The sequence below is a fragment of the Ranitomeya variabilis genome, chromosome 6, assembly GCF_051348905.1.
Source record: "Ranitomeya variabilis isolate aRanVar5 chromosome 6, aRanVar5.hap1, whole genome shotgun sequence".
In the NCBI taxonomy this organism is placed as follows: domain Eukaryota; kingdom Metazoa; phylum Chordata; class Amphibia; order Anura; family Dendrobatidae; genus Ranitomeya; species Ranitomeya variabilis.
Window position 1 is genome coordinate 53,400,927 of NC_135237.1, and position 18,404 is coordinate 53,419,330.

The 18,404-nt window shown below is 46.0% G+C and overlaps 1 protein-coding gene across 1 annotated transcript in view; it reads left to right on the forward strand.

Annotated features, from left to right (window-relative positions):
• Positions 1-18,404, forward strand: part of CCDC7 (coiled-coil domain containing 7) — a 100,791-nt gene that overhangs the window by 21,208 nt on the left and 61,179 nt on the right. The window contains exons 8-9 of the mRNA XM_077268494.1: positions 16,766-16,815; positions 17,155-17,220. Of these exons, the coding sequence (XP_077124609.1) occupies positions 16,766-16,815; positions 17,155-17,220 (116 nt within the window). The remainder of the gene's footprint in view (positions 1-16,765; positions 16,816-17,154; positions 17,221-18,404) is intronic.

Sequence of the window (18,404 nt, forward strand, 5' to 3'; positions counted from 1 at the left end):
GGGAGCAGACCGACCTAGAGGGTCAGAAGGTCTGAAGGGGCCATGTAGTCTGAAGCACTACAGCTCCTGGAAAGAGACATACAGAAAGCCGAACATTGTTCAGTAAGCGTGCAGGAGAACGAAGCACAGGAGAGTGACATCAGGGGAGACCAGCTAAGAGCAGGCTGCCTCCTTCTGGGGCGCAGATAACCGGTAGCCAGACCACCGAGATTGTAAGGACTCTACAACTTACATCAGAGACCGGCAGGACAGCTGAACTGCAAGTTACCTGTCCGCCTTAATACCCAGGAGGCACGGTGACACATATAGAGCCTGGGGCATGCTAGAGTCCCTGTAAAAAGGCTCAAGTCACCAGTCATACGGGTTATGTCCTATCCTGTATGGGGGACAGAGAGAAGTACTGTGAGGACCTTATGTGAAGCCATAGGCAGTAAGGGACTACAACACCACAGCGCTAGAGGAAGGCTTTTAACTCCACCTGGTAAAGGGGACTCTGGATTCGCTTCCAAGCTGGCCGGACCCAGCCTGCCCTGTGAGCTGGTACCCTGGACTGTGGCTGCCTGAAGTCTTCAGTAAACCAGGTAAAGAGACTGCAAACCTGTGTCCTCGTTCTTTACTGCGCCATTCACCATGTTCCATCTACACACCGGGAGCGCTGGGGATACGCTACACCTGTGGGAAGTTATACCATCTAGCTGCCATAACATCACCCCTGCGGACCCCTTAAAGCAGCGTCAGCCCCCACTGACCGAATACCACAGGTGGCGTCACGAACATAAACTATATTTCATTTTCCCTTTTACATGGGTGCCCAGGGCCACAGACCGGGTCGCCACCATGACATCCCACTGTGAACACCGGACCCGATGCCGGGTACTCCACCGCCCTGGCGGGGCGACTCAAATACAGCAGTGCAGCAGCCCCATGTTTCTTATGATGTCTATAGTGCAGCCTCTGTGTCTCCTGTGATGTATATCCCACAGCCCCATGTCTCCTGTGATATTTATGCCTTAGCGCCATGTCTCTTGTGATGTCTATTTCACAACCGCATGTCTCCTTTGATGTCTATACCACAGCCTCTCTGTCTCCAGTGATGTCTATACAGCAGTGCCATGTCTCCTGTGATGTTTACGCCTCAGTCCCATGTCTCTTGTAATATCTTTTCCACAACCCCATGACTCCTGAGATGTCTATGCCACAGACCCATGTCTCTTGTAATGTAGATTCCACAGCCCCATGTCTCCTGTCATGTCTATGCCACAGCCCCATCTCTCTTGTGATGTTTAATCCACAGCCCTATGCCTACTGTGATGTCTATGCCACAGCCTCATGTGTCCTGTGATGTCTATGCGGCAGCCCCATGTGTCCTGTGATGGCTGTGTCACAACCCCATGTCTCCTGTGATTTCTATGTCGCAGCCCCATGTCTCCTGTGATGTATATACTGCAGCCCCATGTGTGATGTGAGGTATTTGCCACAGCCATGTCTCCTGTGATGTCTATCCCATAACCCCATGTCTCCAGTGATTTAGATATGTGATGTATATACTTCAGCCCGGTGTCTCCTATGTATGGTATATACAGCAGTCTCAGTGTGTGTATACTATGTGATGTATATACAGCAGTCTAGGGGTCTCCTATTTGATGCATACACAGCAGTCTCAGTGTCTCCTATATGATGTATACACAGAAGTCTTGGTGTATCCTATGTAATATATACAGCTTTCTCTGTATCTTCTATGTGATGTATATACAGCAGTCTCAGTGTCCCCTGTTGTGAATTCTGCTCTTGGGCTCCCTCTGGTGGTTGTAAGTGGTAGCGCTGCTGTCTCTGAATCACAGCATTTATCAGGTGTGTTCACTTTTTGCAATTTGGACCGGGCTATTTAGTCTTGCTTCACCCTTTAGTCAGTGCCAGTTGTCCATTGCTCCTGGAGGATTCACATCCCTGCCTGGTCTCTTCTGCTTTGCAGTTCTTTTCAACAAAGATAAGTTCTGGCCTTGATTTTGCTGTCCACATGCTGTGGTCTTATTGTTTAGTTCTTTTCCATGTTTTTTGTCTTGTCCAGCTTGGTCTGTATAAGGATTTGTTTAGCCAAGCTGGTATCTCTGGAGATGCAGATATACCCTCCATATCTTTAGTTAGCTGTGGAGATTCTGTATTTTCTGTGGTGGATATTTTCTAGTGTTTCAATACTGACCGCATAGTACTCTGTCCTATCCTTTCTATTTAGCTAGAAGTGGCCTCCTTTGCTAAATTCTCATTTCAGTCTGTGTATGTTTTTTCCCTCTCCTCTCACAGTCAATATTTGTGGGGGGCTGCCTATCCTTTGGGAATTTTCTCTGAGGCAAGATAGTTTTCCCTTTTCTATCTCTAGGGGTAATTAGTCCTCCGGCTGTGTCGAGATGTCTAGGGAGCGCTAGGTACATTCCACGGCTACTTCTAGTTGCGGTGTTAGGTTCAGGATCTGCGGTCAGTACAGGTACCACCTTCTCCAGAGTACATCTCATGCTGCTCTTAGGCCACCAGATCATAACAGTACAACTGGCCAACAATGAGTTAACCGCATCTCAGAAGAAGGGAAGGAAAGTGCTGAGCCATTTTTTTTTCTGTAGTCTGTTGTGTTTTTTTTTTTCTCTTCCCTCTTTGCCTCTGGGTGGCTCAGGAGTTCGGCGCTGGTATGGATGTTCAGGGATTGGCTTCTCGTGTGGATCAACTTGCTGCTAGAGTACATGGTATTTCTGATTATATCGTTCAGACTCCAGTTTTAGAGCCTAGAATTCCAACTCCTGATTTGTTTTTTGGGGATAGGTCCAAATTTCTGAGCTTTAAAAATAACTGTAAACTGTTTTTTGCTCTGAAACCCCGTTACTCTGATGATCCCATCCAGCAGGTTAAAATTATTATATCTCTGCTGCGTGGTGACCCCCAGGATTGGTCATTTGCCCTGGAACCTGGGAATCCGGCGTTGCTTAATGTAGACACCTTTTTTCAGGCGCTTGGGTTATTGTATGACGAACCTAATTCAGTGGATCATGCTGAGAAGACCTTGTTGGCCCTGTCTCAGGGTCAAGAAGCGGCAGAATCATATTGCCAGAAGTTTAGAAAATGGTCTGTACTGACTAAATGGAATGAGGATGCCTTGGCGGCAATCTTCAGAAAGGGTCTTTCTGAATCCGTTAAAGATGTTATGGTGGGGTTCCCCACGCCTGCTGGTCTGAGTGATTCTATGTCTCTGGCCATTCAGATTGATCGACGCTTGCGCGAGCGCAGAGTTGTGCACACTATGGCATTGTCTTCCGAGCGGAGTCCTGAGCCTATGCAGTGTGATAGGATTGTGTCTAGAGCTGAACGACAAGGATTCAGACGTCAGAATAGGTTGTGTTTTTACTGCGGCGATTCTGCTCATGTTATTTCTGATTGCCCTAAGCGTACGAAGAGAATCGCTAGTTCTGTTAAGGTACCTTCACACTAAACGATATCGCTAGTGATCCGTGACGTTGCAGCGTCCTGGATAGCGATATCGTTTAGTTTGACACGCAGCAGCGATCAGGATCCTGCTGTGATATCGCTGGTCGTTGAACAAAGTTCAGAACTTTATTTGGTCGTCAGACCGGCGTGTATCGTCGTGTTTGACACCAAAAGCAACGATACCAGCGATGTTTTACACTGGTAACCAGGGTAAACATCGGGTTACTAAGCGCAGGGCCGCGCTTAGTAACCCGATGTTTACCCTGGTTACCAGTGTAAAATGTAAAAAAAACAAACAGTACATACTCACCTTCGCATCCCCCGGCGTCCGCTTCCCACACTGACTGAGCGCCGTAAAGTGAAAGTGAAAGTACAGCACAGCGGTGACGTCACCGCTCTGCTGTTAGGGCCGGCGCTCAGTCAGTGCAGGAAGCGGACGCCGGGGGACGCGAATGTGAGTATGTACTGTTTGTTTTTTTTACATTTTACGCTGGTAACCAGGGTAAACATCGGGTTACTAAGCGCAGCCCTGCGCTTAGCAACCCGATGTTTACCCTGGTTACCCGGGGGCCTCGGCATCGTTGGTCGCTGGAGAGCAGTCTGTGTGACAGCTCTCCAGCGATCAAACAGCGACGCTGCAGCGATCGGCATCGTTGTCGCTATCGCTGCAGTGTCGCTTAATGTGAAGGTACCTTTTCCATCAGTACTGTACAACCTAAATTTCTGTTATCTGTGACCCTGATCTGCTCATTATCGTCATTTTCTGTCATGGCATTTGTGGATTCAGGCGCCGCTCTAAATTTAATGGACTTAGAATTTGCCAGACGTTGTGGGTTCCCCTTGCAGCCTTTGCAGAGTCCTATTCCTTTGAGTGGCATTGATGCTACACCGTTGGCTAAAAATAAACCTCAGTTTTGGACACAGCTGACCATGTGCATGGCGCCAGCCCATCAGGAAGATTGTCGTTTTCTGGTGTTGCATAATTTGCATGATGCTATTGTGCTGGGTTTCCCATGGTTACAGGTGCATAATCCGGTATTAGATTGGAAATCTATGTCTGTGACTAGTTGGGGTTGTCAGGGGGTTCATGGTGACGTTCCTTTGATGTCAATTGCCTCCTCCCCCTCTTCTGAAATTCCTGAGTTTTTGTCAGATTTCCAGGATGTATTCAATGAGCCCAAGTCCAGTTCCCTTCCACCGCATAGGGACTGTGATTGTGCTATTGACTTGATTCCAGGCTGTAAGTTCCCTAAGGGCCGACTTTTCAACCTATCTGTGCCAGAACATACCGCCATGCGGAGCTATGTTAAGGAGTCCTTGGAGAAGGGGCATATTCGGCCATCTTCTTCACCATTGGGAGCAGGTTTTTTTTTTGTTGCCAAAAAAGATGGCTCCTTGAGACCCTGTATTGATTATCGCCTCTTGAATAAGATCACGGTCAAATTCCAATACCCTTTGCCTTTGCTTTCTGATCTGTTTGCTAGGATTAAGGGGGCTAGTTGGTTTACTAAGATTGACCTTCGAGGGGCATATAATCTTGTTCGTATTAAGCAGGGTGACGAATGGAAAACTGCGTTTAATACGCCCGAAGGCCATTTTGAATACCTTGTGATGCCATTCGGACTCTCTAATGCTCCATCTGTGTTTCAGTCCTTCATGCATGATATATTTCGGAATTATCTTGATAAATTCATGATTGTATATTTGGATGATATTTTGATTTTTTCAGATGATTGGGAGTCTCATGCGAAACAAGTCAGGATGGTATTTCAGATCCTTCGTGATAATGCCTTGTTTGTGAAGGGGTCTAAGTGCCTCTTTGGAGTACAGAAGATTTCTTTTTTGGGCTTCATTTTTTCTCCCTCATCTATAGAAATGGATCCAGTTGAGGTTCAGGCCATTCATGATTGGATCCAGCCCACAAGAGCCTTGAGAAATTTTTGGGCTTTGCTAATTTTTATCGCCGTTTCATTGCCAACTTCTCCAGTGTGGTTAAACCCCTGACCGATTTGACGAAGAAAGGCGCTGATGTTACGAATTGGTCCTCTGCGGCTGTTTCTGCCTTTCAGGAGCTTAAACGCTGATTTACTTCTGCCCCTGTGTTGCGTCAGCCGGATGTTTCTCTTCCTTTTCAGGTTGAGGTTGACGCTTCTTGGGGCAGGGGCCGTTTTGTCTCAGAGGAATTCTGATGGTTCCTTGATGAAACCGTGTGCCTTCTTTTCTCGAAAGTTTTCGCCTGCGGAACGCAATTATGATGTCGGCAATCGTGAGTTGTTGGCTATGAAGTGGGCATTTGAGGAGTGGCGACATTGTCTTGAGGGGGCCAAGCACCGTATTGTGGTCTTGACCAATCATAAGAATCTGATTTATCTCGAGTCTGCCAAACGGCTGAATCCTAGACAGGCCCGATGGTCCCTGTTTTTCTCCCGTTTTGATTTTGTGGTCTCGTATCTAAGAATGTTAAGGCTGATGCCCTCTCTAGCAGCTTTTTGCCTGATTCTCCTGGGGTCCTTGAGCCGGTCGGTATTCTGAAGGAAGGGGTGATTCTTTCTGCCATCTCCCCTGATTTACGACGGGTTCTTCAGAAATTTCAGGCTGATAAACCTGACCGCTGTCCAGTGGGGAAATTGTTTGTTCCTGACAGATGGACTAGTAACGTGATTTAGGAGGTTCATTGTTCTGTGTTGGCCGGTCATCCTGGGATTTTTGGTACCAGAGATTTGGTTGGTAGGTCCTTTTGGTGGCCTTCTTTGTCACGGGATGTGCGTTCCTTTGTGCAGTCCTGTGGGACTTGTGCGCGGGCCAAGCCTTGCTGTTCCCACGCTAGTGGGTTGCTTTTGCCTTTGCCGGTCCCTGAGAGGCCTTGGACGCATATTTCTATGGATTTTATTTCGGATCTTCCGGTTTCCCAGAGGATGTCAGTTATCTGGGTGGTTTGTGACCGGTTTTCTAAGATGGTTCATTTGGTACCATTGCCTAAGTTGCCTTCCTCTTCTGATTTGGTTCCGTTGTTTTTTCAGCATGTGGTTCATTTGCATGGCATTCCGGAGAACATTGTGTCCGATAGAGGTTCCCAGTTTGTTTCTAGGTTTTGGCGGGCCTTTTGTGCTAGGCTGGGCATTGATTTGTCTTTTTCTTCCGCATTTCATCCTCAGACAAATGGCCAAACTGAGAGAACTAATCAGACTTTGGAAACTTATTGGAGATGCTTTGTGTCTGCTGATCAGGATGATTGGGTGGCTTTCTTGCCATTGGCCGAGTTTGCCCTTAATAATCGGGCTAGTTCTGCTACCTTGGTTTCACCCTTCTTTTATAACTCTGGTTTTCATCCTCGTTTTTCTTCAGGGCAGGTTGAGCCTTCTGATTGTCCTGGGGTGGACTCTGTGGTTGACAGGTTGCAGCAAACTTGGGCTCATGTTGTTGACAATTTGGTGTTGTCTCAGGAGGGGGCTCAGCGTTTTGCTAACCATCGTCGTTGTGTTGGTTCCCGGCTTCGGGTTGGGGATTTGGTCTGGTTGTCTTCCCGTCATGTCCCTATGAAGGTTTCTTCCCCTAAGTTTAAGCCTCGGTTTATTGGCCCTTATAGGATTTCTGAGATTATCAATCCAGTGTCTTTTCGTTTGGCCCTTCCAGCCTCTTTTTCCATCCATAAGTCCTGGTCGTTGCAGTACTGTTGCTCCGCCGCTAAGGGGGGGCTATGGTACGTCTGATGGCACTGAAGGAGTTCATCTGACCAGGTATCACAGACACCAATACATTTCACAGTCTGGCCTCCAGGGGGAGCTAAGGGTTCTATTTATTAGGCCACTCCTCACAATCTGGTAAAACTGGGGGTTAGGCAGGAAGTTAGAGAGAAAGCTGACTGGGTTGGAACCAGGCAACACCTTGTGGCAGAGGGTGTTGTAGGGGAAGATTCAGAGGGGTCCCTGTCAGGGGTGGGATCCTGACAGAGGCCTAGCAACCAGAGAGAACGTTATGGGACCGCGCCTGCACGATATAGCGGCGGTACCCCAAGAAAGGACAAGAAGCGAGGTATATTGTGCTGAGTGAGAAACGAGATCAACGCAACAAGGAGAATACCAGTAGGAGTCGTGCTGTAAGACGAGGCAACATCCTATTGAGGCACATAACCGGTGGCCGGAACGCCGAGGAAGTATAGAGCTCCAAGCCAAACTTCAAACCTACGGCAGGACAGTCAGTTACAGGCGGGCTGTCTCACCCAGACCCAGGAAGACACAGGGGGGTAACAACAGGAGTGGGGCGACGCTGGAGTCCCGGAAGAGCTCCGAGCCTCCCCGTCATACGGGTGCATCCTAACCGTAAGATCAGGGGGACGTAGAGGGAGAACATCAGAATCGAGTTGTGAGGGAACACGAGAAACAGACACAACAGTTGTGGGTACTATCCTGTAAGCACAGCAGGGGAGGACCACAACACACAAGCGCAGGAAGGTAGGCACAGATTTCCACCTGCAAAGGGAACTCTGGAGGTGCCATCGGACCGGCCGGACTTGCGCAGCCTGGTTAACCGTATTCCGGACTGAGGACCCTGAAGCCTTCAGTAAAGAGGTAAAGAGACTGCAACCTGGTATCCTCGTTATTTACCGCGACCGGCACTTCACCGCACCATAACATCATCATCTTACCACCACCTTTCATTGTGCGCCCCTCAGCAGGGTCACGGACCGGGCCTAGCCACCGTGACAACCCCAGAGCAGAGACTCAGAGGCCCGGTACCGGGTACCCCTCGGCCCTGCGACAGTGGGGGCGCTGCAATTTTGGCGTCACGAACAGGATCTACTTAAGCCTGAAGAATCAGGTCATGTGTGCCTTGGAACTGTGATTTATTATACTTGGACTGTGACTTATCGCAAAGACTGTGGATTGCCATTTGCCGCCAAAACCAGCCGCCATTACGGCGCTAGGGAAAGCGCAGGAGAAGAAGAAGGGCGTGGAGTAGGCGTGGACCAGCTGAAGAGCGCGAAAGACAATGGCCGCCCAGTCTAAATATTTCTGCACAGTGAGGACGTGTCCGTCAGCAGCCGAGATCCGCCTCCTAATCCTCAATGGTGGGCGGAGACAAAGAAAAAGAAACCGCCCACAAAGGAGAGAGCGGGAAAAGGACCAGGAAGAAGAAGTCAGTGACATGGAGGACGCCATGGCCAGCCGCCCAGAGCCGGAGCGTGGGGTCAGAGCCGAGGACTCCCCCAGCTACCTGGAGAGGCACCGCAGCCAGACCTCCACAGTTGACACTGACCTCCTGCAGACCGGAGCGGACGAGCTGATCCACCAACTCCTGCAGACGCAGCTGAGCACTGAGGCCGGGTGGAAGAAGACCATCATCGGGAGCCTCGCCAGACGTCTGTCGGCAGCCTCGTCTGGTCCGCAGCAAGAAGGAAGTTACCGCGCTCCAAAGCCAGAAAGCCAGGCCCTGCCGGAAAGCGAGATGCTGCGAGCAGAGATGACAACGCCGCAGCGCAAGGCCCTGCAACCAGCGTTCCAGACCCCAGCGGAGGCAGAGAAGGTCGGCACCGGAGGGACCGCATCTGAAGCAGGTATGAAGAACGACCCTGCCTCGCCAGCAGAGGACTTGCTGATAGGCCCCGTCGCGGTACCCCCTCTCCCTGGGACCTATAGACTCCGGCGTCTTACACCCTGGGATTGGGCCACGGGTATGGAGCACTTCTTAAAGGCCCCGATCTCGCCGATCACCTTGCCGAGCGAGGTCTATGCGGAGCTACGGCCGCCAGAGCGAGAGTAAACTTCGATGCCATGGATATGTAAATAGTTAACTGTTTGTTTCACTGTTTTGCTGCTAAAACCTGTCTAGGGTTAACTCTTAAAGGGATCCCTTTGTTGACCCGGGATCCCTATTGTTTCTTGTTTATTTCTTACTTTTGCACAGTTATCAAAGGACTGCCGAATCATGGACGGTGAATGATTCAAAAACTGATGTTGTAAATAGTTTGCACCTTCTTAAAGGTGCTCTCTACTGGTTTTACATGAAGAAAGGACTCTTTGCGAAGATGCTGTTTTTGAAAACATTACCGGAGTCCTTATTGCGTACGGACTTGCAGCTTGAGAAGTTGCACTACCTCATAGAGACTTGGTCCCCTCTTAAAGGGGATGTTCATTGATAGTACTTAGAGAATGATGATGCTCTAAAAGAAAAAGTAATAATGCTGATATGTGAAAGTTAAATGTAGCCAACTAGTTGATTGTGAGAAATGTTTAATGATGTTGGTAGAAGAACGAGGACAGGAAGTGAACCCGTACGGGGTTAGTTAGTGAGTCCTCCTAGGAGCCATACAGAGATGGCTCAGTGATCTTGAACTGAAAGAAAAATGATATGTTCTATACTGTGTATAGTAGTGGAAGGACAGTAGGCCCGGGCGGAAAGGGGCGGTCCTGTACAGAAAGGAGAGGCAGTAGGTCTGGAGCAGTTAGGACAGGCGGTCCTGCAGACATAAAGTAGGAGAATGCATAAACGTTGAGTAGCCTTATAATGTCTTATAAGAAGGTCTTTAGTGGATTTAGCGAGTACGTCCTTAAAGGCAATGTTAAATTATTGTTCACAAGTTTTGCACTCAGTAGAATACCCGGTTGGGTAAAAGAAGTTATTTGTAGTATGTTATTTAAAGTATTTAACCATGTTTGTAACGTTCAAGTGTCCTCACCTCCCATAAAGGGAAGCTCTGTTAAAAAGTTTACTTGTACTTGCATCTTCAAAATTGTATGTCTTTTTGCTGACATGTATTGTTGTTTTCTTCCCAGTCCAGGAGTACTGGATTTAACCGGGGGGGAGTGCAGCGCCCCAGAGTCCTGGTCGTTGCAGTACTGTTGCTCCGCCGCTAAGGGGGGCTATGGTTTGTCTGATGGCACTGAAGGAGTTCATCTGACCAGGTATCACAGACACCAATACATTTCACAGTCTGGCCTCCAGGGGGAGCTAAGGGTTCTATTTATTAGGCCACTCCTCACAATCTGGTAAAACTGGGGGTTAGGCAGGAAGTTAGAGAGAAAGCTGACTGGGTTGGAACCAGGCAACACCTTGTGGCAGAGGGTGTTGTAGGGGAAGATTCAGAGGGGTCCCTGTCAGGGGTGGGATCCTGACAGAGGCCTAGCAACCAGAGAGAACGTTACGGGACCGCGCCTGCACGATATAGCGGCGGTACCCCAAGAAAGGACAAGAAGCGAGGTATATTGTGCTGAGTGAGAAACGAGATCAACGCAACAAGGAGAATACCAGTAGGAGTCGTGCTGTAAGACGAGGCAACATCCTATTGAGGCGCATAACCGGTGGCCGGAACGCCGAGGAAGTATAGAGCTCCAAGCCAAACTTTAAACCTACGGTAGGACAGTCAGTTACAGGGCGGGCTGTCTCACCCAGACCCAGGAAGACACAGGGGGGTAACAACAGGAGTGGGGCGACGCTGGAGTCCCGGAAGAGCTCCGAGCCTCCCCGTCATACGGGTGCGTCCTAACCGTAAGATCAGGGGGACGTAGAGGGAGAACATCAGAATCGAGTTGTGAGGGAACACGAGAAACAGACACAACACTTGTGGGTACTATCCCGTAAGCACAGCAGGGAAGGACCACAACACACAAGCGCAGGAAGGTAGGCACAGATTTCCACCTGCAAAGGGAACTCTGGAGGTGCCATCGGACCGGCCGGACTTGCGCAGCCTGGTTAACCATATTCCGGACTGAGGACCCTGAAGCCTTCAGTAAAGAGGTAAAGAGACTGCAACCTGGTGTCCTCGTTATTTACCGCGACCGGCACTTCACCGCACCATAACATCATCATCTTACCACCACCTTTCATTGTGCGCCCCTCAGCAGGGTCACGGACCGGGCCTAGCCACCGTGACAACCCCAGAGCAGAGACTCAGAGGCCCAGTACCGGGTACCCCTCGGCCCTGCGACAGTGGGGGCGCTGCACTTTGTGTCTGCTGATCAGGATGATTGGGTGGCTTTCTTGCCATTGGCCGAGTTTGCCCTTAATAATCCGGCTAGTTCTGCTACCTTGGTTTCACCCTTCTTTTATAACTCTGGTTTTTATCCTCATTTTTCTTCAGGGCAGGTTGAGCCTTCTGATTGTCCTGGGGTGGACTCTGTGGTTGACAGGTTGCAGCAAACTTGGGCTCATGTTGTTGACAATTTGGTGTTGTCTCAGGAGGGGGCTCAGCGTTTTGCTAACCGTCGTCATTGTGTTGGTTCCCGGCTTCGGGTTGGGGATTTGGTCTGGTTGTCTTCCCGTCATGTCCCTATGAAGGTTTCTTCCCCCAAGTTTAAGCCTCGGTTTATTGGCCCTTATAGGATTTCTGAGATTATCAATCCAGTGTCTTTTCGTTTGGCCCTTCCAGCCTCTTTTTCCATCCATAATGTTTTTCATAGATCTTTGTTGCGGAAATATGTGGTGCCCGTTGTTCCCTCTGTTGATCCTCCTGCCCCGGTGTTGATTGATGGGGAGTTGGAGTATGTGGTTGAGAAGATTTTGGATTCTCGATTTTCGAGGCGGAGGCTTCAGTATCTTGTCAAATGGAAGGGTTATGGCCAGGAGGATAATTCTTGGGTTGTTGCCTCCGATGTTCATGCTGATGATTTGGTTAGTGCCTTTAATTTGGCTCGTCCGGATCGGCCTGGGGGCTCTGGTGAGGGTTCGGTGACCCCTCCTCAAGGGGGGGTACTGTTGTGAATTCTGCTCTTGGGCTCCCTCCGGTGGTTGTAAGTGGTAGCGCTGCTGTCTCTGAATCACAGCATTTATCAGGTGTGTTCACTTTTTGCAATTTGGACTGGGCTATTTAGTCTTGCTTCACCCTTTAGTCAGTGCCAGTTGTCCATTGTTCCTGGAAGATTCACATCCCTGCCTGGTCTCTTCTGCTTTGCAGTTCTTTTCAACAAAGATAAGTTCTGGCCTTGATTTTGCTGTCCACATGCTGTGGTCTTATTGTTCAGTTCTTTTCTATGTTTTGTCTTGTCCAGCTTGGTCTGTATAAGGATTTTTTTTATCCAAGCTGGTATCTCTGGAGATGCAGATATACCCTCCATATCTTTAGTTAGCTGTGGAGATTCTGTATTTTCTGTGGTGGATATTTTCTAGTGTTTTAATACTGACCGCATAGTACTCTGTCCTATCCTTTCTATTTAGCTAGAAGTGGCCTCCTTTGCTAAATTCTCATTTCAGTCTGTGTATGTTTTTTCCCTCTCCTCTTACAGTCAATATTTGTGGGGGGCTGCCTATCCTTTGGGAATTTTCTCTGAGGCAAGATAGTTTTCCCTTTTCTATCTCTAGGAGTAATTAGTCCTCCGGCTGTGTCGAGATGTCTAGGGAGCGCTAGGTACATTCCACGGCTACTTCTAGTTGCGGTGTTAGGTTCAGGGTCTGCGGTCAGTACAGGTACCACCTTCTCCAGAGTACGTCTCATGCTGCTCTTAGGCCACCAGATCATAACAGTCCCCTATATGATGTATACACAGCAGTCTCAGTGCCTCCTATATGATGTATATACAGCAGACTTGGTGTATCCTGTGTAATGTATACATCTTTCTCTGTATCTTCTATGTGATGTATATTCAGCAGTCTCAGTGTCCCCTATGTGATGTATAATAGCAGTCTCAGTGTCCCCTATGTGATGTATATACAGCAGTCTTGATGTATACTATGTAATGTATACAGCTTTCTCTGTATCTTCTATGTGATGTATATACAGCAGTCTCAGTGTCCCCTATGTGATGTATATACAGCAGACTTGGTGTATCTTATGCAATGTATACATTTTTCTTTGTATCTTCTATTTAATGTATATACAGCAGTCTCAGTGTCCCCTATGTGATGTATATACAGCAGTCTCAGTGTCTCCTATATGATGTATATACAGCAGACTTGGTGTATCCTGTGCAATGTATACAGCTTTCTCTGTATCTTCTATGTGATGTATAGTCAGCTGTCTCAGTGTCCCTTATGTGATGTATAACAGCAGTCTCAGTGTCCCCTATGTGATATATATACAGCAGTCTTGATGTAAACTATGTAATGTATACAGCTTTCTCTGTATCTTCTATGGGATGTATATACAGCAGTCTGTGTCCCCTATGTGATGTATATACAGCAGTCTCAGTGTCTCCTATATGATGTATATACAGCAGACTTGGTGTATCCTATGTAATGTATACATCTTTCTCTGTATCTTATATGTGATGAATATACAGCAGTCTCAGTGTCCCCTATGTGATGTATATACATCAGCCTCAGTGTCCCCTATATGATGTATATACAGGAGACTTGGTGTATCCTATGTAATGTATACAGCTTCCTCTGTATCTTCTATGTGATGTATATACAGCAATCTCTGTGTTTACTATGTGATGTATATACAGCAGTCTTGGTGTATACTATGTAATGTATTCAGCTTTCTCTGTATCTTCTATGTGATGTATATTCAGCAGTCTCAGTGTTCCCTATGTGATTATAACAGCAGTCTCAGTGTCCCCTATATGATGTATATACAGCAGACTTGGTGTATCCTGTGTAATGTATACAGCTTTCTCTGTATCTTCTATGTGATGTATATACAGACTTTCGACCATATACACAAACGGAGTTCAAGTCCAATTTAATGTATAAAAATATAATAAATTTTATTAATCAACAATAATCATAAAAACTTAAGTCACATATCACATAATTAATTTTACATGTTCAGCATGGGAAAACAACAATGGTACCAGACCTGTATGATAGCCTACTCACTGCCATTCATTATAATAAAGTGCTCAGTGCCATAATACCTTCCAATGGGAAAGGAAAACAAGAACCCCAAGACCCAGACTAATAGTAACTGTTTCACATCATATATGTTGTAGTGCCAGTCTTAGCGCTCTTCCTTACCCATCTAGCAGACAGCAGGCGGTCACACAGTGCAGCCCCAACGCGCGTTTCGCATTGGCTTCGTCAGGGGGCGGTGATGTATATACAGCAGTCTCAGTGTCCCCTATGTGATGTATAACAGCAGTCTCAGTGTCCCCTATATGATGTATATACAGCAGACTTGGTGTATCCTGTGTAATGTATACAGCTTTCTCTGTATCTTCTATGTGATGTATATACAGCAGTCTCAGTGTCCCCTATGTGATGTATAACAGCAGTCTCAGTGTCCCCTACATGATGTATATACAGCAGACTTGGTGTATCCTGTGTAATGTATACAGCTTTCTCTGTATCTTCTATGTGATGTATATACAGCAGTCTCAGTGTCCCCTATGTGATGTATATACAGCAGCCTCAGTATCCCCTATATGATGTATATACAGGAGACTTGGTGTATCCTATGTAATGTATACAGCTTTCTCTGTATCTTCTATGTGATGTATATACAGCAGTCTCGGTGTTCACTATGTGATGTATACTACAGATCTCCCACTGCTTGAGTTCTATAAATGTATTGAGGACAGTGGTGAATTTCCCACTGTGTTTGGTACGATTTACTGCTGCAAATTCTTTACAAAACTTATCGCAAAGAGTCGCCTGTGGTCCAGACTGGCACAAACCTGGAAAAGAGGTTACGAGTAGCAACATCATTCATACCGCCTAACATCACAGCTGCCCCAAAGAGAAGCAGCTCCAGCCATCACATTAGGGTGAGCTAACTAAATGTTTGACCAAATATAACAGAGTAATTTCAAAGTTGATACTTTTGTACGGCCCACAAAGGATGGTATGAATATGTAAATGGACCTTAGCAGAAAAAAAGGTTTCCCCTGCTCTAAATCAGAGAGCTAGCAAGCACACACTTCTTGCTAAGTAAATCAATCACACTAATAGAAGTTGCTGACAGGCAATGAGCTGTAAACTATAGCATTAAAAAAACTCTCCTTTCTTGAGAACAGAGAGGATTTTTAATAAGGGATAAAATGTAGTTTATTATCTTTACAAGCACTTTGCAATTTATCCCATTTAACAAGATGAGACAACCCCTATAAAAAAGAGCTTTTGGGTGGTACAATAGGTAAATATAGTAGGTAATATGGTGTTTTACAGATAATGCTTCAAACAAGTAAGCAGATTAGTTTTCTTCCAGAAGGAAAAAATATTTAGAATTGAGAGTCCTCAGTGGTTGATACCTTTTAATGGCTAACTGAAAAGATGATAACAAATTGCAAGCTTTCGAGACTACTCCGGTCTCTTCATCAGGCATAGACTAAAAGAAATTCTGAAGAATCACATATTTATGCATAACACAGCACAGAAAAATGCCATAGATAATACAGGTGACATGAAGCAGAATTACCATTATGTGAGTGATAAACAGTTATGTCCTTAAATATTCGGCCAGTTCATACATAAGGAATGTTTTTTTGTCCTCTGATTGGGGTCTGGTTCTGTTATGATGACCCCATGTGGTCTGAGGGGCAAATTCCTTAGTTAATGTAAAAAGACATAAATCCATGCGACACATTCATTCCTGCACTGAGAGTGTCAAAGAAAGGAAGTAATCTATGTCTTGCTGGAGGTAGCTTCTTATAGGGAAGCTAGCACAATAGTGGGTACTTATAGAGTAAAGGCTTGCTTTCACGAACTGACTGGAGGTGTTAAACAACCACCAAACAGTAAATATTTAGTAGCCTTTTTATAGAGGCACACCCAACAATCTGTAATAAAACATTCTGGACGCATATGCTGCAATTGTTCTCGGCAGTGCAGGTCTTATTTACACAGGACGATGTGCTGTCGAGAGCGATGATCTTTTGTGCAGCACACCTGAAGCATGATCGTTTTGTTTGTTCGTTAGATGATCGGAAAGTGAAGATCACCATAACCAGGGGGCGTTCTTACTTTTTCACTTTCTATTTCTTAACTGACTACAGAAAATGAAGCTAACCCAGATTCCTATTGCTCCTCCTCAACCTCGGGCTGGCCCTACAGTTAACCCTTGCCACACCTGAATTGGAGGGACTGCAGCCTAAAAGGAGTATGACAATAAAACACAGTACATTTTCGCACATATAAAACGTCAGGAATTGTCATTGAGGTGTAACGCCATCCTCTACACCCTCACATGCAGCCTCCTGCTAATTAAAAATGCCTGTGCCAAATGGGAGGAGAGCTGGTCCTTAATGAAAAAAAATATTTCTAGACTTATTTCTACTTGTTTTGCTTCAAATTATTTCAGAAGGCGAGCTGGTGCTTTATATTTCATATGTGTAGAGATCCTAAATAATAATTCTGATTAGATCGGTACAAATTGTCTGCTTTAAAACATGGATTTATATTTTTTACTTTTATGTTTTGTCAGAGGGAAGACAAGAGGTGGAGCGCAGATCCAAGGACCAGATCTAAAGTTTGGTATGTTTTGACAAAAAGAAATTATGCATCCTGCCTGGGTACTGAGTTAAAAGTGTTGCACTGTTTCATAGTAAATTGAACCAAAGGTATAACCTACATGAATCATGAGTGTAAGAATCAGCATTGCTGGTCTAGGACCGCTTTTCCCCTCTCGACTTTGTTGACATGCTTGCGGTACACCGGTGACGTTTCCTCTACGGCAGCCAGTTACTGGGTTGACGTAGAGAGCACAAGATCTCAAAGTCCAATGATTGTATAGCTAGATGTACTGTCGATGTACACTAAAGGAGGAGGATCTCTTTACTTAGTAATAAGATTTCATTACTTGTGTTATTTTAGATCACAGTCAACAAATAGAAAGTCTGATCAGATCTCTGCGAGAACTTCTGGCCAATACAGATATTCGTAAGTTTTATTCTTCCGTTAGTCTAGAGGGACAGGGAGAGCATTTGGTAGATCAATGATGGAATGAATCATTATATTTCTTTGCCAGATTGAAATAGTCATTTGTCTCCTTTTAGAGTAGAACTACCACGTAAATTCACATGATCGCTTTTCCAACCAGGCCCATGTACATGACCCGATAATCTACAAAACAAGTGTTCATTATAGCGCTCATTCCTGGCTATCGGCCCTTGTAAACGTGATCATCCGGCAAATTAACAAAATGCTTGTTCATCAGGTGATTGGATCCTGTACATTAAGTTGAGCGTTACCGGCATATAACATGGAGGATGTGCTACTGTAGGTAAACTGAGTAATCCTACTAGTTAGTCATAGCATGTAAGTAGGACAGTAAACGAGCGCCAAAATCGGCCCATCTAAATGAGCCTTTAGTGTAGGACTGGATAAACATGTTTGTAACTCTTAAGGTTCACACCACGGTATATAAAATCGATAAGAATTGCATCCAGAAAAGTGAAACGATTTTTTTCTCATTTGTCATCTATATGCAATCCATTTTTTTACAGCAGCGTCTATTAGTCATTTACACGACCATTTACAGTTTCCTTTATTACTGAATTGCAATGTATCCATTAAAATTGGATGCTATTCTGTGGCTCCACATGGCATCCGATATATTTTTCTCACATCCATAGACTTGAATGGGTCTCTTATCCAATTTACGGAAGAAAAACGAACATGCTGCATTTTTTTTTATTTTTAATGCAGATTAAGTCAGTGAAAAATAATTCACCTGCACTGCCCCATTGAATAACTGTGATACATTTTTTTTATCAGATAACACTCAGACCGAGAATATGTCGTGTGAACGAGCCCTCAGTCAGTGCTATTATCCGTCTAAGCTGCTGCTAATGCTGTAGATACTGGGGAATATTTAGCACTTCATCACCAGTGTAAGCAAAGGACATTGAATTTAGGATGGTCCATCATACAGAGCATGATATACACAGGGTTTTGGGCGCATTATGAAATTTTGCCTTGGGCACTAACAGAGACATCAAGACTCTAGGGTTTAGGATGAATTCAGATATCTGTATAACGTGTTCCGCGTACGTCTCCGTGATCTCTGGACTGAACATGGGTCTCCAAACCCAAACTCAACAATAAGTCTGTGCGGTCCAATG